Below are 27950 nucleotides of genomic sequence, written 5' to 3'. Positions count from 1 at the left end.
GCGTGGTCGACATATTTTGGTAGTGCTCTGCTCACGCATGGTTACATTTTTCGAACTCTCCGTGTTCTCCACCCTAGACTGTCAAGCAGAATTTCTAATAACCGACCAAATGTTTTTGGTTCTTTGGAGGAAAAAAGACGGCCGAACCTGAACCGGCCTCCAAGCCAAAGTCCAACTCTACCATGGTGTACGTTCTCTCCTCTGTCCGGCCGGGTGCCACTATGACCAAACTTCGGCCAAACCAGTTCCTTCCTGGCACACCGAATTGACCTCGTTGGACAAGAATGTTACTCTATTGCGTTGAACCCTGTCCTGCTGCCGCGCAGCCACAGCGTGCGTGCTGTGCCCCTCCCAAGTTTTTCCACCTTTGATGTGGCCAACTCGGCGTGACCGTCGTTGATCCAACAAATTCAGCGTGATGGATCGATCCAGCGAAATGAGTCGCCGGGACGCACGATGGTGCGTGTCGAGCGGTAAAAGAAAAACGTCAGTGACTAGAGCTTGTTTGTTTCCAGGTCAGTCGGGTTGATTTCCTGCGCTGCTCGTTTCGACCTGAGAAAAAAGGACCGGCTAGCTTGGACAGTTTGACCCTGGTGAATCCACAGCTGCTGGATATTTGGTATTTCCTAGGCACAGCACCGTCGTCTACGCCAGCCTGAAGCTGAACGGTATCCCGCAAAAAAATTAAAAAAATAAATAAATAAACTGAACGGTAGAGCTCAAGCTTTTTGGCAGTTGATATCTGCTTCTTTCCTACTCCCTCTGTCCCAAAATAAATGTCTCAAGCTTAGTGTACAATTTTATACTAGAGCTAGTATAAAATTAAGACGTTTATTCTGGAACGGATGGAGTACTTTTTTTTTTCTGACGCTTGCTCGTATGTTTCCTTCAGTTCGGCGACGTAACTCGGACCGGACTGGGTCCGGTTCAATGGCGACCCGTGCCTCACCACCAGTCACCACTACAAGCGGTCCAGTTTCTCCCTTCATTTCTTTCCGAGTAGGAGAACTGAGATTGAAGAAGATATTCAGACTTTGTCGCTGGAGAGAGAGCGCGCGCGCATGCCGTCCGAAGCTTCGGAGAACCGGACGTCGACGGCGGCCGGATGGTGGGGGGCACACGCGCACTGGTCTGATCGCCGGGGCGAGCGACGAACTTTGCAGGTGATCGATCGTGTATGTCAATGGCCGGTCAAACTGGGATCAGGCGTTGGTCGGCTGTTCCATGGACACCAGATGATGTGTGGTGCGGGACGTGCATTTCCTGCTGGCTGGCTGCTGCTTTGCGGCGAGCTGCCTCGGTGCTCTCTCACTGCTTTCGTGCCCGTGATTGTAGACTGCACAAACAACTGTGGTTGGGGATGACAGACACGAGCATGGAAACCTTTTTGCTACACTCGAAAAGCAGCAGGATCATACAAACAAGATTATCCGTGCCCCCACATAACGTACTTAACAATCAGTGGGGAGTGATGGGGTGTCTTCTCTGCCTAAGAGGAGAGAGGACTAACATTTTTGTTCACTGTGTTTTCAACTGACTGTGTGATCTTAAGTGCCTCCTATAGAATTGCCCGCACCAGCCAGTTCATCCAAAAGCTAAAGCTCATAGGAAAGATGGGGTATGCATTTATACTTCAACGCCTCCAGGGAAGCAAGACTGCATAATATCGTATGGCTGGTGCTGCTACATTTCCTTCTCGGAAAAAAGATCAATTTGGTGTGCAAACAAGCAGCGCTCAGGAAACGCAAGCACAATTTATTCGTACGTACTTCGACATCGACAATTAGATTACAAGTACATCACCAAGAAATCAACACAGCACACCACACCATTTCAGCCGGAATGAGTAAGTATAAACTACAGCTAAAATAGCACAACAGACAGGAGAGGAGCCATGCCGAACAATCAAACTGATCATCGATCTGGGCCCATTTCCTCGTGAAAAAGGCAGCTTGTTGCTTCAATAACAGCACCTTTTATTCCGGATGGACCAAATGGATCATGCTTGTGTCCATGAGTTATGGACACACAAGAATAAGACCAGTCTTCTGGATCTGGAGTATGTATGCTAAGCCTGCAAGTATCCGTTCTCCTCAAGGTAGGATAGAACTTGCTTGGCCATTGCTTTGGGTGAAGGGCATTCCTCGCCTTCCATCTTAATTACAATCTGTACAAGATCAAAACAAGGATGGTTTCAGTGTACTTGGCCAAATGACAAAGATTCCATCTTGCGTCGTGGAGGTAGCAGTAGAGGTTAGGATTCAATATTCAACGCATTAACATATAAAACACTAATAGACTCACTAACAGTTGTTCAACATTAACTTTCTACATTCTGCCACTATGCACGGGATAAGGATCAACAGAGTCAATAGCGGCAGATAAACATTAGATCAGATCACAGCGACCAAACTAGAGGAATCAATTACGCTGGTCTCAAGCGCCCCACAACACCATCACCCGTTGCTGAACATACAATCAAAAGGTGATTCAGCCTATTCCAAATTGGAGTATCGCATCCAGTACTTCAGGGCAGTGTTGAAAAACCTTGCAACCCAAGTGGAAGTTCGTCATCTGGCTAGCTGCCCAAAATATATTGTTTACAAGGGAATGGGCCAACAATTACTACCATCCACTGAACGTGAGATCTTTGGAAACAGTCGATCACCTACTCACCTCCAACTATGCTGCAACTATTCGTCCTTCATTTGGAATGCAGTGTCTACCTGATTCAAAGTTTAATTTGTATGGACACAAGGTAAGGGCATCTACAATGCCAGCCGCTAGCATAGGGCGCTTACCGGAGATAAAATAAAGATCAAAAATAAAAAAATCACCTAAGCGCCTTGGCTTGCAACGACGGGCACTAATTATGTGGAGTAATTAAACAGTAAAACAGCCCAGGTGCTTCCAGCGGGCAGGAAAACGAGCAAGCGCTCGACGCATCATCAGGCATCGACGCCTCTTATATCACCGGGATCCAGCAAATTAACTGCTAATTGGCCAGGAATTAGACCCTGACGTCCCTCCTAAGCACTCGCGTTGGACATGCCCTAACTTACTTGAATGGTGGATACAAGATGTCTCTAGCCATAGAAGAATCATGCAGGCTCATGTTAAAGCAGAAGGTAAAGAGCAGTTACAACATCATCACTGAGAACAAGAATGTTCTTATATGATGGGCAGAGGCATACTAAACACCTTCAGGCTCTAATGCCTGTTCAGAGTAGTTGAAGTTTATTTTCTGAGAACAATAATTCTCCTGCCATTTGTTCAAAAAAAAAGTAAGAAGGTGAGGTATGATCAATAGCTGACCTCACTATTCACTGGTGATTCATACGGATCATCAACTCCAGTGAACCCTGTTTGTCAGAAGGCAATGTTTAAAGTAAAAGATAAATAGCCTTGCACTTTCAGCAGGTAAGCTCTTTTAGTTGACGCTGAACGCATTGAAATGTGGAACTTAAATGTTTAAAAGAGGTTCAAAGACTGTTCATACCTTTAATCTTTCCTGTGCGTGCAAGCTTGTATAACCCTTTAGGATCACGAGCTTCACATATTTCTAGTGGCAAATCCATAAATACCTATAAGGTTTGTGTGTTAGATGGTTAACATTAACAAGGCTTCAAGGAATCATACAATAAGCATACTTCAATAAATCTAGAATCCGGAAGTAGAGCTCGGCATGCATCACGGTCTCTCCTATATGGAGATATCAAACTAGCAATGCATATGGTACCAGCATCTGCAAAAAGCTTTGCCACTTCTCCTGAAAAAGAACATTGGAGTGTCATTATAAAACAGTCTCTAATAAACGATCTGATTTGACAGAACTTACCAACTCTTCGTATATTTTCTGTACGGTCTTCTGCCTTGAAGCTTAGATCTCGATTGAGGCCATGTCTAAGGTTATCACCATCAAGGACATAGGTGTGGTGGCCTCTGTAGTGTAATTCCCTACTCAGTGCACAGGCAACGGTACTTTTCCCTGACATATGAAAAAAATGTTAGTCCCTCATCATGGCTTCCTTATGTGTCAGGTACTTTTGAAGACAAGAAACCAAGGTCACCCTAGGTGTGGTTCATAGTACTCCAAGACCAAGAATGTGTTCATCTTTTACTTTTATATAAAATTTAGATAGAACAACGGCTCAGGAGCTAACTCAGAAGTCAGAACCACATGCAAAGAAAACTATTGCCACATAGACTTAACTCGTACTCACCATACAATATGGTGTTAATCATTATCCAACAACCATCATCTACCAAAGGAAAATTCCTAGAAGACAGAGAAAATGGACTTCGAAATGAACTACTAGAAGCATGGTGAGAGCGAAAATCAGGTACTGATGCCAATACAGTAATATCATGTACTGGCGCTGATACAGAAAAAATGACTGTTATAACACCGAGTATGAGGGTGGTACCTAAGCAGTCCCAATATGTGAAGAGAAAATTCCTTATATAACATTATTTTAAATGTCGGTTCCCTATTTAACACTGAAAAAATATTTCTTGCTTATCTAGCACCAGGTGTAAATATTTTGCCTTATCTAACATTTCTGTCCATTCTGTTAGCCCACGCCGTTAAAGTGAACATTCACTGACGAAACTGCCCATGTCCATAAGGAAAGAGAAAAGAGAGAAAATCCCCCCGACAGAGTCGCCCCTGACCTAGGCGTCTCTCTCCCCCGACAGAACCCAACCCGTCCCCTTTCTCTCGTTCACCCAAACCCTAGCGACGGCGGCTAGAGCTCCTGGTGTAGCGACGGGGTTGGCGATGAGATGGACGGCGGAGATGGCGCACCGGAGGACTGCCTTGGCGTGGCTCTGGACAGGCCAGGCGTCAGCGCAGCCACGACGGGTGACGACGACCGGGCGGCAGATGGGTCCAGCCAGGTCCCGGCTCCGGAGGGATCCGGCCAGGGCGCCACGCCGAAGGGGTCCAGCCAGGATCGGTTGATTACATATTTGTAATCAACTATGCATGTTAACTACTTAGTTATTGCTCCTGTAGAGAACCACCAAAGAAGAGGAAGACTATCAAATCAGCAGAGTCATCCATTGTGCCAAGAGGTGATGAAGCACCGGCAGCCGCTACGTATTTCCCACCAAGGTTAGCAATTCTACACCTATGCTTGTTCCAAATGAAAACTGAGTTTGATTTGTGCCAAATGAAAACTGAGTTTGATTTGTATGTATTCATCTAATCCATAACCAAAACTTGGATACTACAACCACGAAGAAGGGGAAACATAGCCAAACATTGGAGACTACAAACAAGAAAAGTGGAAAAGGGGGTAAAAGGTGACCTTTGCCGATTCTGAATTTCAGTATCACATATCATGCATAGTTAATGTTGTTGTTTGCTGCCATACATGTATCACATATTATGCATATGTACTGCTGCCATACATGCACTACAATTTGACAACCATGTTATTTTAAGGGTCACACGGAAGAAGATGGAGCTTGCTAAAAGGAATGAAAACATTCCTATGGTGCCATTTGACAGCCCTGCAATGGGCACTAGAAGCAAAAAAACTCACCCAGCCAGCCCTGCAATGAGCACAAGAAGCAAAAGAAGGCTTAGCTTGTAAACTTCCATCTAATTTTTTCACTCAAAAGTCATTTTTGTTGTTGCTCATGTCATGTTCTGTGGACTTGGACTCATGTATGTGAACCTAAAGTCGATTTTGTGCTACTCATGCCATGTATGTAAGGACTTGGATATGATGTGAGTCACGTTTGGGTTGCTCATATGATGTATATGTGGACTTGAACTCATATATGTGAACCTGGATATGTTACAAGTCAAATATGTGTACTCTGGATGGTTATGTCTTATAGCATTTGCAAATTTGAATATTATGTGTTGAATTATGTACATGTGAACTGTATCTAGAGGATATGGCATCAAATTGCAGGGGAGGTTCTGTCCAATTTTTGAATGATATTCGTCACAAGTTGCATCAGGGGTAAAATCGTCTTCTCACGTGTCATTTAACACCGTTAGCACTAAAAATAGACGGAAGTGTTTTGAAGGGAACAAATTTAGAATTGGTGTTACGTAAGGAAGAAATTTTTTTCCGTGTCAAATAGGGCAAAAATATTTAAGCCAGTGTTAAATAAGGAATTCTCTCATATGTGAATGCCCTTTGTGTCAAAATAGAAACACTACGTTCTGCATATTCATGATCATCAAGAAGCCAGAGCCTATACAGCAGACACCGAACTAATATGAGCATATAAAACTCAGGAAAGCTTATCAGCCCACGGAAGAAGCACCCAAATTGTGTGAATGATGAATGCTCAAATCTCAAGCTTCATTTGGTTAGGCATACAAGATGTACATGTCTCGTCTACTGATAGGGAAACATCTCTAAGCCATCATCGATATATTGATACAGACTGCACACTAAAAGTAAACCAATTCCTCTGTTATAACACAAAACTAACAAATCAACAAGTAGAGTCTAATAACAGACAGAAAACATTTTGACAACAAATGACAACAGTGCCATACATACTTGACCAAGAATGTAAAAGGCAGGTGAAAATCAAGATAATAATCCACTGAAAATATACCTGAACCGCTGAGTCCTGTGATCCATATGACACATCCTTTCTGCCCCAGCAATTTCTGTCTCTCAGATTGTCCAATTGGGCAATCATGCCATAGAATATTAGTTGATTTCCCAATGTTTGACATGACAGGCTTCTCTCGCACTGATAATGGGCAGCAGGAAATGGTTAGCATGACTCTATTCGTACCTTTGAGAACACCCATTTGCAAAGAAGTCCAAAAGGAAAACAGAAGAAGGATAGACAGCATCGAAATAGCCAAGCTGTGTATTTTTTGAAGAACTTTTCTACTTCACTTTATTAGATATGAACTCTTCTTTTTTTGCAGAATATAATTCTCCATGCTCAAAAGTCAAAACATAGCACTAAAAGCAAATACCCCTCCGTCCCAAAAATAAGTGTCGCTGCTTTAGTACAAAATTTATACTAACTTAGTACTAAATTTGCGTCACTTATTTTGGGACAGAGGGAGTAGCTTTTATGTCTTTCTCTACTTAGACTTCCCCTTGCAGGTGCCAACCTTGTCCTAAATTCCTTACATGGCCTGCAGTATGTTAACTCACATTTCATCGGAGGCCATAACTACGTCACGCGCAGTCACCATAAATTGCCGGTATATTATACCTCTACAATACAGGCAACTGTACCTTCACTAGTTCATACACCAAGTAGATGACTTCAGGTCCATCAGACCGAAACTACATGTCACAAGCAATTACGCAGAGTTCATTCTTTCCCTCCACCGAAACTAACAAATCCAACAGCATTGCTGTGAATTGTGCCACTGGCTCAAACGCTTAATTATAGTTCCACACAAATTTAGTTCCACCACTATTCTATTTCTAGCAGCAGTGAACGTCCTCGAGTCCTAGTAGTACTACGTTTGATCAGTATCAGCTCCTGATCGGGACACAGAAGGCTGGCACTAGGCGACCCCTTATCAGCCTACTTTGTGTGATAATAAAGCAGCGAAGTGGATAGGACACGAGATTCCAGCCCCACTATCCTAAGCGACCCCTTCCGGAGATTCCACAGATTCTGGCGTCACTGACACGCGGACCCCCGCAGCCAACCGAATCACCGTCCCAACGAACCTGGGCTGCCGGAGGCGCTCCCTGCCTGGAGGTGCTGCTGCTCCATCCCGGTCCCCGCGCACCCGCCGTCGCCGGCCAGTGCCGCCACCGGAGCGCGCACCCGCACGCGCGCCGCGCGCCTCCTCCAATTCGCGGGTGGAGACGGAGACGGCGAGGAGCGCAGGAGCGGAGGCGGGATCGAGAGCGAGGACATGGTCAGGAGCGGGGCATTGCGCGGGGCGAGCGGGCGAGCGTGGCTTGGATCTTGAGGGGAGGGGAGGCTGCTGGGTGGTGCTTACGTCGGCGGCGGAGTGGGGGCGGGGCGGGGCGGGGCGGGGGGAGGGCCGGGGGAGCTGACGGGAGTGGAGGGGGACGAAGCTCCCAGCACAGCCTGGCCGCGCGCCCCGCGTGCGTGACGTGACGTGATGGACTCGTGCACAGCCACTTCGCCCGGAGCAGAAATAGGTGGTGCCACGGCGACGAGCACACCGGCTCAAAAAAAAGAAAGGCGGGTGTGGATTTTATTCTTTTACTAATGTGTCACATATGTCATTGCTAATGATGGTGATTCACACACTCCCCTCACCCCTCCCCGCGTCGTCTCCTCTAAGGCGATAACCCTAGCCGTCGTCGTCGCGCCCCTCCCCCCCCCTCCATCCCCTCCCCCTCCGTCGCCGCCTGAGGTGTGCTCCGGTGAGCGCGCTCCACACCGATGAAGGTGGCGGCGAGGATCTGGCGGTTCCACAACACGCAGAGGGCCTCGGCATCTCGGGTGGTGACCACGGGTGGCGTGTGCAAGGTGGACATGGCGGCGGGGTCGCCTCTGTTGGTGCTAGTGTTGGGGCGCCCTTGGTCATGCGGGTGACGAGGCGTCGGCGACCCTCGGTTGCTGGTGTGCACCACTCCCCGCAGGTTTGCCACCGCCGAGGAAGCCCACCCCCTCCACCTCGATCTGCTCCTTCCAACACCGGATCGGGGTCCTAGTGGCTTAGGTCGCTGCTCCCGGTTGCTGGTTGTGCGGATCTCGTTTGGTGGGGGAACCCGTGCCGACGCGGCGGCCACACCAAAGGCGACGCCTTGGGCACCGTTCCCCTCATTGGAGGTTGTGGTGTGGATCCTCTCCCCCTCCTTTCGTCCCCTGCTAGGTGAAAACTTAGGTCCCCTGCTTTGGGTGGTGACGGCACGTCTGTGTCGTATTTCTTCTGTTGGAAATATGCCCTAGAGGCAATGATAAAATAGTTATTATTATATTTCCTGTTTCAAGATAATCGTTTATTATCCATGCTATAATTGTATTGAATGAAAACATAGATACATATGTGGATACATAGACAAAACAATGTCCCTAGCAAGCCTCTAGTTGGCTAGCTAGTTGATCAAGGATGGTCAAGGTTTTTTGACCATATGCAAGTGTTATCACTTGATAACTGGATCACATCATTAGGAGAATCATGTGATGGACTAGACCCAAACTATAAACGTAGCATATGATCGTGTCATTTTGTTGCTATCGTTTTCTGCGTGTCAAGTATTTATTCCTATGACCATGAGATCATATAACTCACTGACACCGGAGGAATACCTTGTGTGTATCAAACGTCGGAACGTAACTGAGTGACTATACAGGTGCTCTACAGGTATCTCCGAAGGTGTCCGTTGAGTTAGTATGGATCAAGAATGGGATTTGTCACTCCGTGTGACGGAGAGGTATCTCGGGGCCCACTTGGTAATACAACATCACAAACAAGTCTTGCAAGCAATGTGACTAAGTGTAAGTCACGAGATCTTGTATTACGGAACGAGTAAAGGGAATTGCTGGTAACGAGATTGAAATAGGTATACGGATACCGACGATCGAATCTCAGGCAAGTAACATACCGAATGACAAAGGGAATGACATACGGGATTATATGAATCCCTGGCATTGAGGTTCAACCGATAAGATCTTCGGAGAATATGTAGGATCCAATATGGGCATACAGGAACCGCTATTGGATATTGACCGAGGAGTGTCTCGGGTCATGTCTACATAGTTCTCGAACCCGCAGGGTTTGCACACTTAAGGTTCGATGATGTTTTAGTATAGTTGAGTTATATGTGTGGTTGCCGAATGTTGTTCGGAGTCCCGGATGAGATCACAGACATCACGAGGGTTTCCGGAATGGTCCGGAAACGAAGAATGATATATAGGATGGTTTCATTTGGTCACCAAAAAGTTTCGGGCATTACCAGCAGTGTACAGGGAGTGACGAATGGGTTCCGGGTATTCACCGGGAGGGGCCCACCCACCCGGGAGTGAGCCCAATGACCCTAGGGTGGCGCACCAGCCCTTAGTGGGCTGGTGAGGCCATCCCAATAGGGCGATGGTGCCACAAGTGGAAAAACACCAAAGGAAAGGGGGGAAAAGGAAAGAGGGAGGTGGGAAGGAAGGAGTGGACTCATTCCCCCAAACCGAATTAGAGTGGGAGTCCACCTCCTCCCCTTTGGTCGGCGCACCTTGGGGCTCCTTGAGCCCCAAGGCTAGCCCCTCCCCTCCTCCTATATATACTGGTGGTTTTAAGGCTTTTGAGACACAACTTTGCCACGTGCAACTCAAATCTATACCACGTAGTTTTACCTCTATATCGGATTTCTACGGAGCTCGGGCGGAGCCCTGCAGGAGTAGATCATCACCACCACCGGAGAGCTGCCACACTGCCGGAGAACTCATCTACTTCTCCATCTCTCTTGCTGGATCAAGAAGGCCGAGATCGTCATCGAGCTGTACGTGTGCTGAATGCGGAGGTGCCGTCCGTTTGGCGCTAGATCGAAACAGATCATGGGACGGATCGTGGGACGACGGTGATTTGAATCACGAAGCTATACCACTACATCAACCACGTTTCTTAACGCTTCCCGCTTAGCGATCTACAAGGGTACGTAGATCTAATCTCCTCTTGTAGATGGACATCACCATGATAGGTCTTCGTGTGCGTAGGAAAATTTTTGTTTCGCATGCAACGTTCCCCAACAATGGCATCATGAGCTAGGTTCATGCGTAGATGTTATCTCGAGTAGAACACAAAAGGTTTTGTGGATGTTGATGTTCGATTTGCTGCCCTCCTTATTCTTTTCTTGATTTCGTGGTATTGTTGGATTGAAGCGGCCCGGACCGACATTACTCGTATGCTTACGAGAGACTGGTTTCATCGACTCACATGCAACTCGTTGCATAAAGATGACTAGCGGGTGTCGGTTTCTTCAACTTTAGTTGAATTGGTTTTAACCGAGGCGGTCCTTGGAGAGAGGTTAAATAGCAATTTGCACATCTCCGTTGTGGTTTTTGCGTAAGTAAGATGCGATCATACTAGATACCTATAGCAGCCACGTAAAACATGCAACAACAAATTAGAGGACGTCTAACTTGTTTTTGCAGGGTATGCTTGTGATATGATATGGCCAATGACGTGATGTGATATATTGGATGTATGAGATGATCATGTTGTAATAGTTAATATCGACTTCCACGTCGATGCTACGACAACCGACAGGAGCTATAGGGTTGTCTTTAAACTAACATTTGTGTTTGCAGATGCGTTTACTATATTGCTAGGTCGTAGCTTTAGTAGTAATAGCATAGATAGCATGACAACTTCGATGGCGGCACGATGATGGAGATCATGATGATGGATATCATGGTGTGGCGCCGGTGACAAGAAGATTATGTCGGTGCTTTGGTGATGGAGATCAAGAAGCACAAGATGAGGCCATATCATGTCACTTATGAATTGCATGTGATGTTAATCCTTTTATGCACCTTATTTTGCATAGAACGACGGTAGCATTATAAGGTGATCTCTCACTAAAATTTCAAGATGAAATTGTGTTCTCCCCGACTGTGCACCGTGGCGACAATTCGTCGTTTCGAGACACCACGTGATGATCGGGTGTGATCGACTCAACGTTCACATACAACGGGTCCAAAACAGTTGCACACGTGGAACACTCGTGTTAAACTTGACGAGCCTAGCATGTGCAGACATGGCCTCGGAACACATGAGACCGAAAGGTCGAGCATGAATCGTATAGTTGATATGATCAGCATAGAGATGCTTACCACTAAAACTATTCTCAACTCACGTGATGCTCGGACTTGAGTTAGTGAATTTGGATCATGTACCACTCAAATGACTAGAGATATGTAATTTTTGAGTGGGAGTTTATTAGTAATTTGATTAGTTAAACTCTAATTATCTTAAACATAGTCTAAGTCCACTTTGCAATATTTGTGTTGTAGATCAATGGCTCACGCAGTAGCAACCCTGAATTTTAATACGTTCCTAGAGAAAGCTAAGTTGAAAGATGATGGAAGCAACTTTGTAGACTGGGCTCGTAATCTAAAGCTGCTCCTACAAGCTGGGAAGAAGGATTGTGTCCTTAATGCTGCGCTAGGAGATGAACCACCCGCTACGTCTAGCCAAGATGTTTTGAACGAGTGGTTAACACGTAAGGAGGACTACTCAGTAGTTCAATGTGTAGTCTTGTATGGCTTGGAACCGGGACTTCAACGTCACTTTGAGCGTCATGGAGCATATGAGATACTAGAGCAGTTGAAGTTTATCTTTTAGAAGAACGCACAGATCGAGAGGTATGAGACCTTCGATAAATTATATGCTTGCAAGATGGAGGAGAATTCGTCTGTTAGTGAACATGTGCTCAAAATGTCTGGATACTCAAACCGTCTAGCTGAGCTGGGGATTGAACTCCCACAAGAGGCTATCACTGATAGAATTATTCAATCACTGCCACCTAGCTATAAGAGCTTTGTGTTGAACTATAACATGCAAGGGATGAACAAGTCACCTCGCGAGTTATTCGCGATGCTGAAAGTCACAGAGTCAGAACTCCGGAAAGAGCATCAAGTGTTGATGGTCAATAAGACCACTGGTTTCAAGAGAAACGACAAAGGCAAGAAGGGTAACTCCAAGAAGAGCGGCAAGCCTGTTGCCAATCCGACGAAGAAACCCAAGGATGGACCTAAGCCTGAAACAGAGTGTTACTATTGCAAGGGAATGGGTCACTAGAAGCGCAACTGCCCCAAGTATTTGGCTGATAAGAAGGCGGCCAAGGAAAAATCAGGTATATTTGATATAGATGTTATTGATGTGTACTTAACCAACTCTCGTAGTAGTGCCTGGGTATTTGATACGGGTTCTGTTGCTCATATTTGCAACTCGAAGCAGGAACTGCGGAATAAACAAAGGATGGCGAAAGGACGAAGTGACGATGCGCGTGGGAAATGGTTCCAAGGTTTATGCAATCGCCGTCGGCATAGTCTCACTTCAGTTACCATCAGGATTAGTTATGAACTTAAATAATTTTTATTTAGTGCCTGCGTTAAGCATGAACATTATATATGGATCTTGTTTATTGCGAGACGGTTACTCGTTTAAGTCAGAGAATAATGGTTGTTCTATTTCTATGAGTAATATCTTTTATGGTCATGCACCCAATGTGTGACGATTGTTCATATTGAATCTTGATAGCAATGATACACATATACATAACATTGAGACCAAAAGATGTAGAGTTAACAATGATAGCGCCATGTTTTTGTGGCACTGCCGCTTAGGTCATATTTGTGTAAAGCGCATGAAGAAACTCCATTCCGATGGGCTTTTGGAGTCACTTGATTTTGAATCACTTGACACGTGCGAACCATGCCTCATGGGCAAGATGACTAAGACTCCGTTCTCCGGAACAATGGAGCGTGCAAGTGACTTGCTGGAAATCATACATACCGATGTGTGCGGTCCGATGAGTGTGGAGGCGCGCGGCGGATATCGTTATTTTCTCACCTTCACTGACGATTTGAGTAGGTATGGATATATCTACTTGATGAAGCACAAGTCTGAAACGTTTTAGAAGTTCAAGGAATTTCAGAGTGAAGTTGAAAATCATCGTAACAAGAAGATCAAGTTCCTACGTTCTGATCGTGGGGGTGAATATCTGAGTTTCGAGTTTGGTGCTCACCTAAGACAATGTGGAATTGTTTCACAGTCAACACCGCCTGGAACACCACAACGTAATGGTGTGTCCGAACGTCGTAATCGTACTTTGTTAGAAATGGTGCGACCTATGATGTCTCTTACCGATTTGCCGTTATCGTTTTGGGGTTATGCATTAGAGACAACTGCATTCACTTTAAATAGGGCACCATCAAAATCCGTTGAGACGACACCATACGAGCTGTAGTATGGCAAAAGACTAAAGTTGTCGTTTCTTAAAGTTTGGGGATGTGATGCTTATGTCAAAAAACTTCAGCCTGAAAAGCTGGAACCCAAAGCGGAAAAGTGCGTCTTCATAGGTTACCCAAAGGAGACAGTTGGGTACACCTTCTATCTCAAAACCGAGGGCAAAGTGTTTGTTGCTAAGAACGGAGCTTTTCTTGAGAAGGAGTTTCTCTCGAAAGAATTGAGTGGGAGGAAGATAGAACTTGATGAGGTTGTCGAACCTCTAATCCCTCTAGATGGTGGCACAAGGCAGGGGAACCTTTGTCGAAGCGATGCCGGTTGAGGAGGAAGTTAATGATGATGATCATGAAACTTCGGATCAAGTTCCTATCGGACCTCGCAGGTCGACAAGATCACGTACTACTCCTGAGTGGTACGGTAATATTGGCTTATCAATCATGTTGTTAGACAACAATGAACCTGCGAATTATGAAGAAGCAATGGTGGGCCCGGATTCCAACAAATGGCTGGAGGCCATGAAGTACGATATAGGATCTATGTATGAAAACAAAGTGTGGACTTTGGAAGTATTACCTGAAGGCCGCAAGGCTATTCAGAACAAATGGATCTTTAAGAAGAAGACGGACGCATACGGTAATGTGACCGTTTATAAAGCTCGACTTGTGGCAAAGGGTTTTTCACAAGTTCAAGGAGTTGACTACGATGAGACATTCTCACCGGTAGCGATGCTTAAGTCCGTCGGAATCATGTTAGCAATAGCTACATATTTCGATTATGAAATCTGGCAGATGGATGTCAAAACGGCGTTCCTTAACGGTTTTCTTAAGGAAGAGTTGTATATGATGCAACACGAAGGTTTTGTCGATCCAGAGAATGCTAGCAAAGTATGCAAGCTCCACCGATCCATTTATGGACTGGTGCAAGCATCTCGGAGTTGGAATAAGCGCTTTGATGAGGTGATCAAAGCATTTGGGTTTACACAAGTGGTTGGAGAATCTTGTATTTACAAGAAAGTGAGTGGGAGCTTTGTGGCATTTCTAATATTACATTTATATTTGGATGACATATTGCTGATTGCAAATGACGTGGGGTTTTTTGGAGAGCGTAAAGGATTACTTGAATAAAAGTTTCTCTATGAAGGACCTAGGAGAAGCTGCTTACATTCTAGGCATTAAGATCTAGAGGGATAGATCGAGATGTCTGATAGGACTTTCACAAAGCACATACCTTGATAAAGTTTTGAAGAAGTTCAAAATGGAACAGTCCAAGAAGGGGTTCTTGTCAGTGTTACAAGGTATAAAATTGAGTAAGACTCAGTGCCCAGCAACTGCGGAAGATAGAGAACAGATGAGTTCCGTCCCCTATGCTTCAGTCATAGGTTTTGTCATGTATGCAATGTTATGCACTAGACCGGACGTCAGCTTGGCCATAAGTATGGCAGGCAGGTTTCAAAGTAATCCAGGAGTGGATCACTGGATGACGGTCAATAATATTCTGAAGTACCTTAAAAGGACTAAGGAAATGTTTCTCGTTTATGGAGGTGACGAAGAGCTCGTCGTAAAGGGTTACGTCGACGCAAGCTTTGACACTAATCCGGATGACTCTAAGTCTCAAACCAGATACATATTTATTCTTAATGGGGGTGCGGTAAGCTGGTGCAGTTCCAAGCAAAGCATCATAGCAGATTCTACATGTGAAGCGGAGTACATGGTTGCCTCAGAGGCAGCTAAGGAGGGTGTCTGGATGAAGCAGTTCATGAGGGATCTTGGAGTTGTGCCGAGCGCACTAAATCCAATAACTATGTTCTGTGACAACACTGGTGCCATTGCTTTAGCAAAGAAACCAAGGTTTCACAAGAAGACCAGGCACATCAAACGACGCTTCAACCTCATCCACGACTACGTCGAAGGAGAGGACGTAAATATTTGCAAAGTGCACACGGATCTGAATGTAGCAGATCCGCTGACTAAACCTCTTCCACGGGCAAAACATGATCAACACCAGAAATGTATGGGTGTTAGATTTATTACAATGTAAATCGCATGGCGATGTGAGGACTAGATTATTGACTCTAGTGCAAGTGGGAGACTGTTGGAAATATGCCCTAGAGGCAATGATAAAATAGTTATTACTATATTTCCTGTTTTAAGATAATCGTTTATTATCCATGCTATAATTGTATTGAATGAAAACATAGATACATATGTGGATACATAGACAAAACAATGTCCCTAGCAAGCCTCTACTTGGCTAGCCAGTTGATGAAGGATGGTCAAGGTTTTCTGACCATATGCAAATGTTGTCACTTGATAACTGGATCACATCATTAGGAGAATCATGTGATGGACTAGACCCAAACTATAAACGTAGCATGTGATCGTGTCATTTTGTTGCTATTGTTTTCTGTGTGTCAAGTATTTATTCCTATGACCATGAGATCATATAACTCACTGACACTAGAGGAATACCTTGTGTGTATAAAACGTGGCAACGTAACTGGGTGACTATAAAGGTGCTCTACAAGTATCTCCGAAGGTGTCTGTTAGTTAGTATGGATCAAGACTGGGATTTGTCACTCCGTGTGACGGAGAGGTATCTCGGGGCCCACTCGATAATACAACATCACAAACAAGCCTTGAAAGCAATGTGACTAAGTGTAAGTCACAGGATCTTGTATTACGGAACGAGTAAAGAGACTTGCCGGTAACGAGATTGAAATAGGTATACGGATACCGACGATCGAATCTTGGGCAAGTAACATACGGAAGGACAAAGGGAATGACATACGGGATTATATGAATCCCTGGAACTGAGGTTCAACCGATAAGATCTTCGGAGAATATGTAGGACCCAATATGGGCATCCAGGTCCCGCTATTGGATATTGACCGAGGAGTGTCTCGGGTCATGTCTACATAGTTCTCGAACCCGCAGGGTCTGCACACTTAAGGTTCGATGATGTTTTAGTATAGTTGAGTTATATGTGTGGTTGCTGAATGTTGTTCAGAGTCCCGGATAAGATCACAGACGCCACGAGGGTTTCCAGAATGGTCCGGAAACAAAGATTGATATATAGGATGGTTTCATTTGGTCATCGGAAAGTTTCGGGCGTTACGACAGTGTACCCGGAGTGACGAATGGGTTTCGGGTATTCACTGGGAGGGGCCCACCCACTCGAGAGTGAGCCGAGTGACCCTAGGGTGGTGCACCAGCCCTTAGTGGGCTGGTGAGGCCAGCCCAATAGGGCCATGGCACCACAAGTGGAAAAACACCAAAGGAAAGGAAAAAAGGACAGAGGGAGGTGGGAAGGAAGGTGTGGACTCCTTCCCCCAAACCGAATTGGGGTGGGAGTCCACCTCCTCCCCTTCAATCGACGCAGCTTGGGGCTCCTTGATCCCCAAGGCTAGCCCCTCCCCTCCTCCTATATATACTGGTGGTTTTAGGGCTTTTGAGACACAACTTTGCCACCTGCAACTCAAACCTATACCACATAGTTTTACCTCTAGATCGGATTTCTGCGGAGCTCGGGCGGAGCCGTGCAGGAGTAGATCATCACCACCACCAGAGCGCCGTCACGCTGCCGGAGAACTCATCTACTTCTCCGTCTCTCTTGCTCGATCAAGAAGGTCGAGATCGTCATCGAGCTGTACGTGTGCTGAACACGGAGGTGTCGTCCGTTCGGCGCTAGATCGGAACGGATCGTGGGACAGATCGTGGGATGACGGTGATTTGAATCACGAAGTTGTACCACTACATCAACCGCATTTCTTAACGCTTTCTACTTAGCGATCTACAAGGGTACGTAGATCTAATCTCCTCTCGTAGATGGACATCACCATGATAGGTCTTCGTGTGCGTAGGAATTTTTTGTTTCCCATGCAACCTTCCCCAACAGTGGCATCATGAGCTAGGTTCATGCGTAGATGTTATCTCGAGTAGAACAAAAGGTTTTGTGGACGTTGATGTTCGATTTTCTGCCCTCCTTAGTCTTTTCTCGATTCGGCAGTATTGTTGGATTGAAGCGGCCCGGACCGACATTACTCGTACGCTTACGAGAGACTGGTTTCATCGACTGACATGCAACTCGTTGCATAAAGATGACTAGCGGGTGTCGGTTTCTTCAACTTTAGTTGAATTGGTTTTGACCGAGGCGGTCCTTGGAGAGAGGTTAAATAGCAATTTGCACATCTCCGTTGTGGTTTTTGCGTAAGTAAGATGCAATCATACTACATACCCATAGCAGCCACGTAAAACATGCAACAACAAATTAGAGGACGTCTAACTTGTTTTTGAAGGGTATGCTTGTGATATGATATGGCCAATGACGTGATGTAATATATTGGATGTATGACATGATCATGTTGTAAAAGTTAATATCTACTTGCACGTCGAATCTACGGTAACCAGCAAAAGCCATAGGGTTGTCTTTAAACTAATGTTTGTGTTTGCAGATGCGTTTACTATATTGCTAGGTTGTAGCTTTAGTAGTAATAGCATAGATATCACGACAACCTCAATGGCGGCACGATGATGGAGATCATGATGATGGAGATCATGGTGTGGCGCCGGTGACAAGAAGATCATGTTGGTGCTTTGGTTATGGAGATCAAGAAGCACAAGATGATGGCATGTCACTTATGAATTGCATGTGATGTTAATCCTTTTATGCACCTTATTTTGCTTAGAACGACGGTAGTATTATAAGGGGATCTCTTACTAAAATTTCAAGATGAAATTGTGTCTCCCCGACTGTGCACCGTTGCGACAGTTCATCATTTCGAGACACCACGTGATGATCGGGTGTGATAGACTCAACGTTCACATACAACGGGTCCAAAACAGTTGCACAAGCGGAACACTCGGGTTAAACTTGACAAGCCTAGAATGTGCAGACATGGCCTCGGAACACATGAGACCGAAAGGTCGAGCATGAATCGTATAGTTGATATGATTAGCATAGAGATGCTTACCACTGAAACTATTCTCAACTCACGTGATGATCGGACTTGAGTTAGTGAATTTGGATCATGTACCACTCAAATGACTAGAGAGATGTACTTTTTGAGTGGGAGTTTATCAGTAATTTGATTAGTTAAACTCTAATTATCTTAAACATAGTCTAAGTTCACTTTGCAATATTTGTGTTGTAGATCAATGGCTCACGCAGTAGCAACCCTGAATTTTAATACGTTCCTAGAGAAAGCTAAGTTCAAAGATGATGGAAGCAACTTTGTAGACTAGGCTCGTAATCTAAAGTTGCACCTGCAAGCTGGGAAGAAGGATTATGTCCTTAATGTTGCGCTAGGAGATGAACCACCCGCTATGTCTAGCCAAGATGTTTTGAACGCCTGGTTAACACGTAAGGAGGACTACTCAAAAGTTCAATCTGTAGTCTTGTATGGCTTGGAACCGGGACTTCAATGTCGCTTTGAGCATCATGGAGCATATGAGATGTTCCAGGAGTTGAAGTTTATCTTTCATAAGAACGCCCAGATCGAGAGGTATGAGACCTCCGATAAATTCTATGCTTGCAAGATGGAGGAGAATTCGTATGTCAGTGAACATGTGCTCAAAATGTTTGGGTACTCAAATCGTCTAGCTGAGCTGGGGATTGAACTCCCGCAAGAGGCTATCACTGACAAAATTCTTCAATCATTGCCACCTAGCTATAAGAGCTTTGGGTTGAACTATAACATGCAATGGATGAACAAGTCACCTGACGAGTTATTCGCGATGCTGAAAGTCGCAGAGGCGGAACTCCGAAAAGAGCATCAAGTGTTGATGGTCAATAAGACCACTGGTTTCAAGAGAAACGGCAAAGGCAAGAAGGGTAACTCCAAGAAGAGTGGCAAGCGTGTTGCCAATCCGACGAAGAAACCCAAGGCTGGACCTAATCCTGAAACAGAGTGTTATTATTGGGAATGGGTCACTGGAAGCGCAACTGCCCCAAGTATTTGGCTGATAAGAATGCGGCCAAGGAAAAATTAGGTATATTTGATATACATGTTATTGAAGTGTACTTAACCAACTCTCGTAGTAGTGCATGGGTATTTGATACCGGTTCTGTTGCTCATATTTGCAACTCGAAGCAGGAACTGCGGAATAAACGAAGGCTGGCGAAGGATGAAGTGACGATGCGCGTGGGAAATGGTTCCAAGGTTGATGCAATCGCCGTTGGCATAGTCTCACTTCAGTTACCATCAGGATTAGTTATGAACTTAAATAATTGTTATTTAGTGTCTGTGTTAAGCATGAACATTATATTTGGATCTTGTTTATTGCACCGTCCGGGAATCGCAGGGGCGGCGAGAGAGTTTGGTTGTGGATGTGATGATGGCGGGGGTGAGCTTGGATTGTGTTATTCATTATCTCTTCATAGGTTGCAGGCTTCGAGGGTCCGTGACGTGGTCGCCGGAGCGAGAGGGTATCGGGTTCCCCTCTACGATGCCAACGGTATACCTTTTGGTAGGAGCCATGTGCTTTGGAGATTCAAGTTCTCGCGTTTGACCTGCTCATAGTTGTGCCCCTTGCTTCTGTGACTATGACCGGTAGCTCTCGCCCTTCGGTGTGTCTACGCCACAGACGACGACGATGCTCGTGAGTACCGTGTCCCGGGCTTGTGGGTGTGCTCTACTTACTTCTTCCTATTCAGCTTGGATGCCAACCATTTGGGTTCTAGGGTGAACCAAGCTGTCGGATGTCGGTGCTGCATCCTTTGAGCCAGGATGAAAGGGAAGGTTCCCTTTGCAGCGGCGGTAACAAATGGTGGTCTGGTCCATTTCTGTCTTCGAGGGTGGTTGTGATCACGAAGCTTGCGCGATTATGCATTCTTCCCTAGCACAGAGTTTAGTTTTGTTGGTGTAGGTCGTCCTGTAGGATGTTAGCTGCAGTGTGGTGATGTTTCGGCCCGCTTTTGTTGTTGCCTTCAGTAGTTGTGGCCTTTATGAACTTGTGGCGTTTCATGGCCGCAAAATCTAAGTACTGAATAGGAAGAATAGGGTCACTAGACTGCGATGACACACTACACTTAGATAAACGGGAGGCATAAATCCTGCCATAAAAATGGCCGCTGTCAGAGTTGCATTGCAATGTGCATGCTAGGATTGCTCCAAGATTATAGCATTTAATTACAGTTAGCACAATATGTAGGAGACTCAAGTCTGGGGCACATAAGGTACTACAATCCTGCTTGCCCACTATGCATTTTCCATTAAAGAGTGCAAGGTAACAAATTGAAGGAGTATGCATGCTATTTATTCTACCTTTAGTTACTCCCCTATCCTCACTAAAGCAAAGACTAGTTAAAAATGCATCATATTTGGATTTTGGTGGTTCGCCTAGAGAACCCCAAGATGGAATTTTACATGCATGAGATAAATCATCTAGAGACAAGGTGAAGGCATTATCATAGAGGTTAAAGGAGACTCTAAATCTTCGAGGATAAAATTTAAACCCCTTAGTGAAAGTTTTGGTATGATAATGTTGCGCGCACTTATCTGAGATGAAGGGTGCGAGATCAGTATTATGAATGTATTGTTCAAACTCTTCCCTAATGCCCGCGCACAACATGAAGCCATCACTTGGCCAAAGGCACGATTTGGTGTGGGCTTCTCGCATCAAGCTTTCACTTGGCTCAGCATAAGACCGTTGTATCGGAGCCTCACTCGAAGATGCCTCCGAGGACTTCCTCCTCAAAGAATTCCTCTTGAACCATCTCATTATTCCTATGTACAAATTTTTGAATTTTTTGGGTCACAACATAAAGTTAACAAAACTTCACAAGAATGATTGCAACTACTCATAAGGATGCCTAGAGCCTAAAACAAGCATTCAAACTACTTGGAACTTCAAGAATTTGACATGCAAGCTCATCTACAGCAGCACCTAGAGTATCTAATTACTTCTTAGATAAACTACTAAATCAAGAACTAATTCGAGGAGTGGGGAAGTTTCATACCAAGGAGTAATCCCCCAAAACAGTTTCAGAAATGGAGTTTCGAGCAAAGAGATCAAAACCCGCGAGTTTGAGAGCAAGAACACGGGAGAGAGAGATACAAGGATTTTTCGTGGAGGTAGGTCATGAAGTGAGCTGAAGGGATAAGTGAGGGGACCCCGAGGGGTCCACTACCCACTAGGGCGCGCCTCGTGGGGGTGGCGCGCCTCGTGGGGGTGGCGCGCCCTGGTGTCTAGTGGACACCTCGGACACCCCCCCTGTGATGTTTTTAGTGCCACATATTCTCAAATATTCAGAAAAAAAATCATGTGAAAGTTTCAGGTCATTTGGAGAACTTTTATTTTGGGCACTTTTTATTGCACAAAAGATTTTAAAAAAAAGATAAGCATGGCATTTATTGTATTTAAATAAAAATAACATGAAAATAAAGTGGGTATAGAAAGTTGTGCCTACTAAATTCATCGACCTCATGCCTCTCGAAAATGATCCATTAACAAGGTTGATCAAGTCTTATTAACAACCACTTCCAATTAGCATGAACCCGAAGAATTTTCGTAAAACACTAAGTTACCTCAACGGGGATGTGCATATCCCCAACAATAAGTATTTCATATTTATTTTTGGTTGTAGGTAGAGGTAGTTGAAAACTTCCATTGGTTATAGTCGGAGATTTTTCAATAACATTAACACCATTCACTTGGAATTGTTTCCTCGGAAAATGCACTGTATGTTCTTTACCATTGACATGTTAAGTGACTTTGCTTTTATTGCAATCAATAATATCCCGTGTAGTATTTAAGAAAGGTCTACGAAGGATAATCGACATGTTGTCATCCTCATGCATATCAAGTATAACAAAGTCTGTCAAGATAGTAACATTTGCAACAACAACGGGTACATCCTCACAAATACCAATAGGTATGGCACTTGATTTGTCACCCATTTGCAATGAAATTTCAGTAGGTGTGAGTTTATTCAAGTCAAGTCTTTTGAATAAAGAGACATGCATAATACTAACACCACCTCCTAGATCACATAAAGCAGTTTTCACATAGTTTCTTTTGATGGAACATGGTACAGTTGGTATTCCTGGATCTCCTAGTTTTTTTGGTACTCCATCCTTAAAATAGTAATTAGCAAGCATGATGTAGATTTGAGATTCAAGTATTTTCCTTTTATTAGTGATGATACCTTTCATATACTTAGCATAAGGGGGCATATTTAAAAGATCAGTTAAACGAGTACGCAAAAGACTGGCTTAAGCATTTCAGCAAAGCGTTCAAATTCTTCATCATCTTTTTTCTTAGTTGGTTTAGGTGGATAAGGCATGCATTTTTGAACCCATGGCTCTCTTTCTTTGACATGCTTTCTAGCAAAAAAATCTCTTAGGTTGTGGGTTATCAAGATCAACAATAGGGTTTGTCTCAACATCATTATCTGGTTCTTTATCATTATTAGGTTGAGCATGTACATGAGCATCATCATTATCATTTTCATTATCACTAGGTGAATGCTCACTACCATATTGAGTTTCAGCATCACAAATAGAGATATCATTTGCATTATCAGAAGGTTTTTCCGCTTCAGGTTCACTAGAAGTATGCAAGATCCTATCATTTTTCTTTTTATTTTTCCTCCTAGAAGGACTAGGTGTATCAATATTAATTCTTTGTAAATCTTGTTCATTTCTTTTAGGATGGCCTTCTGGATATAGTGGATCTTGAGTCATTGTTCCTCCTCTAGTCATTACTCTAACAACATGATCATTCATATTATTATTCATTTCATGAAGTAGCTCACTTTGGGATTTAGCAACTTGTTATAGTTGGGTTTGAACCATAGAAGCATGTGAAAAGGACGTGGATGTCGCCTAGAGGGGGGGTGAATAGGCGCTTTAAAATAGTTAAGGTTTAGGCTTGAACAAATGCGGAATAAAACTAACGTTTAATATGTCAAGCACAAAACCCAAAAAACAACTAGGCTCACCTATGTGCACCAACAACTTATGCTAAGCAAGATAAACAACTAAGTGATAGCAAGATATATTACAATAAACAATATGTCTATCACAAAGTAAAGTGCATAAGTAAATGGTTCGGGTAAGAGATAACCGAGGCACGGGGAGACGATGATGTATCCCAAAGTTCACACCCTTGCGGATGCTAATCTCCGTTAGAGCGGTGTGGAGGCACAATGCTCCCCAAGATGCCACTAAGGCCACCGTAATCTCCTCACGCCCTCGCACAATGCAAGGTGCCGTAATTCCACTAAGGGACCCTTGAGGGCGGTCACCGAACCCGTACAAATGGCAACCCTTGGGGGTGGTCACCGAACCCGTACATGTGGCAACCCTTGGGGGCGGTTACCGGTACCCGTACAAATTGCTCGGGGCAATATCCACAACCTAATTGGAGACCCCGACGCTTCCCGGAGCTTCACACCACACTGATTGAGCTCCGAGACACCACCAAGCTTCTAGGACGCCAAAGCATCCACGAAGAACAATATCAAGGGTACTAAGTACCAAAGGTAGCAAGCTTCTCAACTTCTCACTTCCACGTATCACCGTGGAGAACTCAAACCGATGCAACTAATGCAATGGCAAGAACACACGAAGTGGTCAAGTCCCTCACACTCAAATCCCTCCACAACACCAAAAGCTATGGAGAAATATGAGAGGAAGAACAAGGAGCTCACAAAGAACTCCAAGATCAAGATCCAAGGGGTTCCCCTCACATAGAGGAGAAAGTGATTGGTGGAGATGTGGATCTAGATCTCCTCTCTCTTTTCCCTCAAGAACAAGCAAGAATCATTGGAGGGATAGAGAGTAATCAAGCTCTAAGAATGTCAACAATGGAGGTAGAACAAGAGCTCAACGGATGGATAAGACCAAGGGGGAAGAAGACCCCCTTTATATAGTGGGGGAAAGAATCAGACTGTTACCCCCACTCTCTGCCCGAGCTCCAGCGGTACTACCGCTGGCTGCAGCGGTACTAGTGGGGGAAAGAATCAGACTGTTACCCCCACTCTCTGCCCGAGCTCCAGCGGTACTACCGCTGGCTGCAGCGGTACTACCGCTGGCACTCCAGCGGTACTACCGCCAGCTAGCGGTACTACCGCTGGCTGCAGCGGTACTACCGATGGCACTCCAGCGGTACTACCGCTGGCCCCAGCGGTACTACCGCTGGGCCCCTGGTAGTGCAAGGGCACTACCACCGCGAAGAAAGTCTTCACAAAAAGGTCCGTCCACGAACAACCGCTAGGCAGGCGGTACTAAGATCCTGGAGCGGTACTACCGTTGACCAGGGGCGGTACTACCGCTAGGGCCAGCGGTACTACCGCCAACTCTAGCGGTACTACCGCTAGGTCCAGCGGTACTACCGCTCGCCACTGAAACAACCATAACTTTTGCATACGAGCTCCGAATCGAGCAAACCCAAGCTTGTTGGATTCAGGACGACAAGGGCTATCCAAACAGCGACCCAAGCTTGTTGAATTCAGGACCCAAGCTTGTTGAAATCTTAAGACCATGCGGTTATGAATATGCCAAAGATATAGAGATGTGAGATCTCTATGAGTGAAGAACCGGCAAAAACTCCAACATCGAAAACATCATAGTAGATGCATATGGACTCCGTTTTCGATGAGCTCGAGCTTGTCACAAAGATGACCATAAGCTCTAAAATTCACAAAGAGAAACACCAAACAAGAACCAAGAAGTATGATGCAAGGATGCAAATGGGTTGAGCTCTCAATGAACGATATGATCAAGCTACTCACTTGAGAGCCCCCCTTGATAGTACAACAATCTATCCTAACCAGAAAACCTATCAAGGGCAAGCCTATACCTTGCACCTCGTCCTCTTGAGCTAGATGATGATGATCTTGGCTTCCTCAAGATGGACCACCTTTCTTGATTGTGTTGGCTTGATGAAGACTAGTTGATTGCTCCCCCATACTCACTATGGGTGAGCCACTCTTCAGCATATCTTCACAAGTCCATTGCCACCACAATGGACGGCAAGCTTCAAGCATGCTATCTTCGTGCTGATCCACTTGAACTTGCACATCGCAATCTTGATGACGATCACAACTTGACGTCATACTCCATGGGTTGTATGAGATCTTCCCTTTGACGCAAGCCCATGGAAACACACCTAACCCCCACATAGAACTCTCACGAAGACCATGGGTTAGTACACAAACACGTAATGGACAATGCTTACCATACCATGGGATCACTTGATCCCTCTCGGTACATCTTGTACGCTTTGTGTGTTGATCATCTTGGTTTACTCTTTGTCTGAGATCTTGATCAACCATTGATGATGATCACAACTTGACGTCATACTCCATGGGTTGTATGAGATCTTCCCTTTGACGCAAGCCCATGTAAACACACCTAACCCCCACATAGAACTCTCACGAAGACCATGGGTTAGTACACAAACACGTAATGGACAATGCTTACCATACCATGGGATCACTTGATCCCTCTCGGTACATCTTGTACGCTTTGTGTGTTGATCATCTTGATTTACTCTTTGTCTGAGATCTTGATCAACCATGTGTCTCTATGACCATTCTTTGGATAATACCTTGAATACCATCTTGGTCATCATATAAACTCCTTGAACCCAACTGATGGACTTCAAGAAGTGCCTATGGACAAATCCATACCATGGGATCACTTGATCCCTCTTGGTACATCTTGTACACTTTGTGTGTTGATCATATTGATTTACTCTTTGTCTGAGATCTTGATCAACCATGTGTCTCTATGACCATTCTTTGGATAATACCTTGAGTACCATCTTGGTCATCATATAAACTCCTTGAACCCAACAGATGGACTTCAAGAAGTGCCTATGGACAAATCCTATAAATGTAACTTAAGGCAACCATTAGTCCATAGGAATTGTCATCAAGTACCAAAACCACATATGGAGATATATGCTCCAACAACATGTTTTCCTACACCTCTTACATCATTGTTGATTCTAAATAACAAGTCACATAAGCGAGAAATCATATCAGCGTTTTGTTTCAATTGTTTCATAACATAGGAATTGAAATGATCTTGCTTTCTAATATAATCATCAAACTCATATAAGCATTGACTAGGATGTTTATTGTAAGGGATGCACCTTCATAAAACTTTAAAAGAGAATTTACCTCCGCCACCTATGGTGGTGTGTTGAGACCATGTATTTCTTCGATAGGTGGTAAATTCTTAACATCTTCAACTTTAATGCATTTTTCCTTCATACATTTCTTTGCCTCTTGGATACTTTTAGGACTAAGGAATAAGATGCTCCTCTTCTTCGGAATGGGTTTAGGCGGTGGTTCAGGAAGTGTCCATTTATCATGATTCTTCAATATATTAGTCAATAACTCCTCGGCTTGTTTGACAGTTCGTTCCCTGAAAACACAACCAACACAACTATCTAGGTGGTCCCAGTTACGTTGTGACATTTGACACACACAAGGAATTCCTCGGTGTCCAAGAGTTGCATGATCTCATGGTTATAGGAACAGATACTTGACATGCAGAAAACAATAGCAATAAACTGACACGATCATATGCTACGTTCATAGTTTGGATCTTGTCCATCACATCATTCTCCTAATGATGTGATCCCGTTATCAAATGACAACTCATGTCTATGGCCAGGAAACCTTGACCATCTTTGATCAACGAGCTAGTCCTTTAGGGGCTTCATTAGGGACAATGTGTTGTCTATGTATCCACACATGTATTTTAGTTTCCAATCAATACAATTCTAGCATGGATAATAAATGATTGTCATGACCAAGGAAATATAATAATAACCACTTTGTTATTGCCTCTAGGGCATATTTCCAACATTTACTCCTATTGGTTCGATAGACGTTAGTTCTCTACTGAGCAAAATACTTACCTATATTGTGTTGCATCACCCGTTCCTCTTTACAGAAAACCCAACGCAGATCACAAGTATCAGTGTCCCACACCCATTCTTATTATGGCTTGGGGAGGAATTTCATCACCTATATCACAAAGACCACTTTGCTCCACTTGGGAGCTGTTATTTTCATCAAACTCCACATTACACGTCTCCTCAGT

At 44.6% G+C, this 27950-nt stretch overlaps 1 protein-coding gene across 1 annotated transcript; it reads right to left on the bottom strand.

Moving 5' to 3' along the window:
- Positions 1-1735: 1735 nt before the first annotated feature.
- Positions 1736-8088, bottom strand: LOC123449401 (adenylyl-sulfate kinase 3-like). The gene is made up of 7 exons (XM_045126612.1): positions 7680-8088; positions 6589-6729; positions 3839-3988; positions 3651-3769; positions 3500-3584; positions 3316-3362; positions 1736-2167 (listed from the first exon to the last, which is right to left on the bottom strand). The coding sequence occupies exons 1-7, from the start codon at positions 7870-7872 to the stop codon at positions 2069-2071; spliced, it is 834 nt and encodes a 277-aa protein (XP_044982547.1). The 5' UTR covers positions 7873-8088; the 3' UTR covers positions 1736-2068.
- Between the last annotated feature and the right edge of the window lie 19862 nt (positions 8089-27950).

Source organism: Hordeum vulgare, chromosome 4H, assembly GCF_904849725.1.
Source record: "Hordeum vulgare subsp. vulgare chromosome 4H, MorexV3_pseudomolecules_assembly, whole genome shotgun sequence".
Lineage (NCBI taxonomy): Eukaryota > Viridiplantae > Streptophyta > Magnoliopsida > Poales > Poaceae > Hordeum > Hordeum vulgare.
Note: the sequence above shows the minus strand (reverse complement) of the source record. Positions and strands in the feature narration are given on the sequence as shown.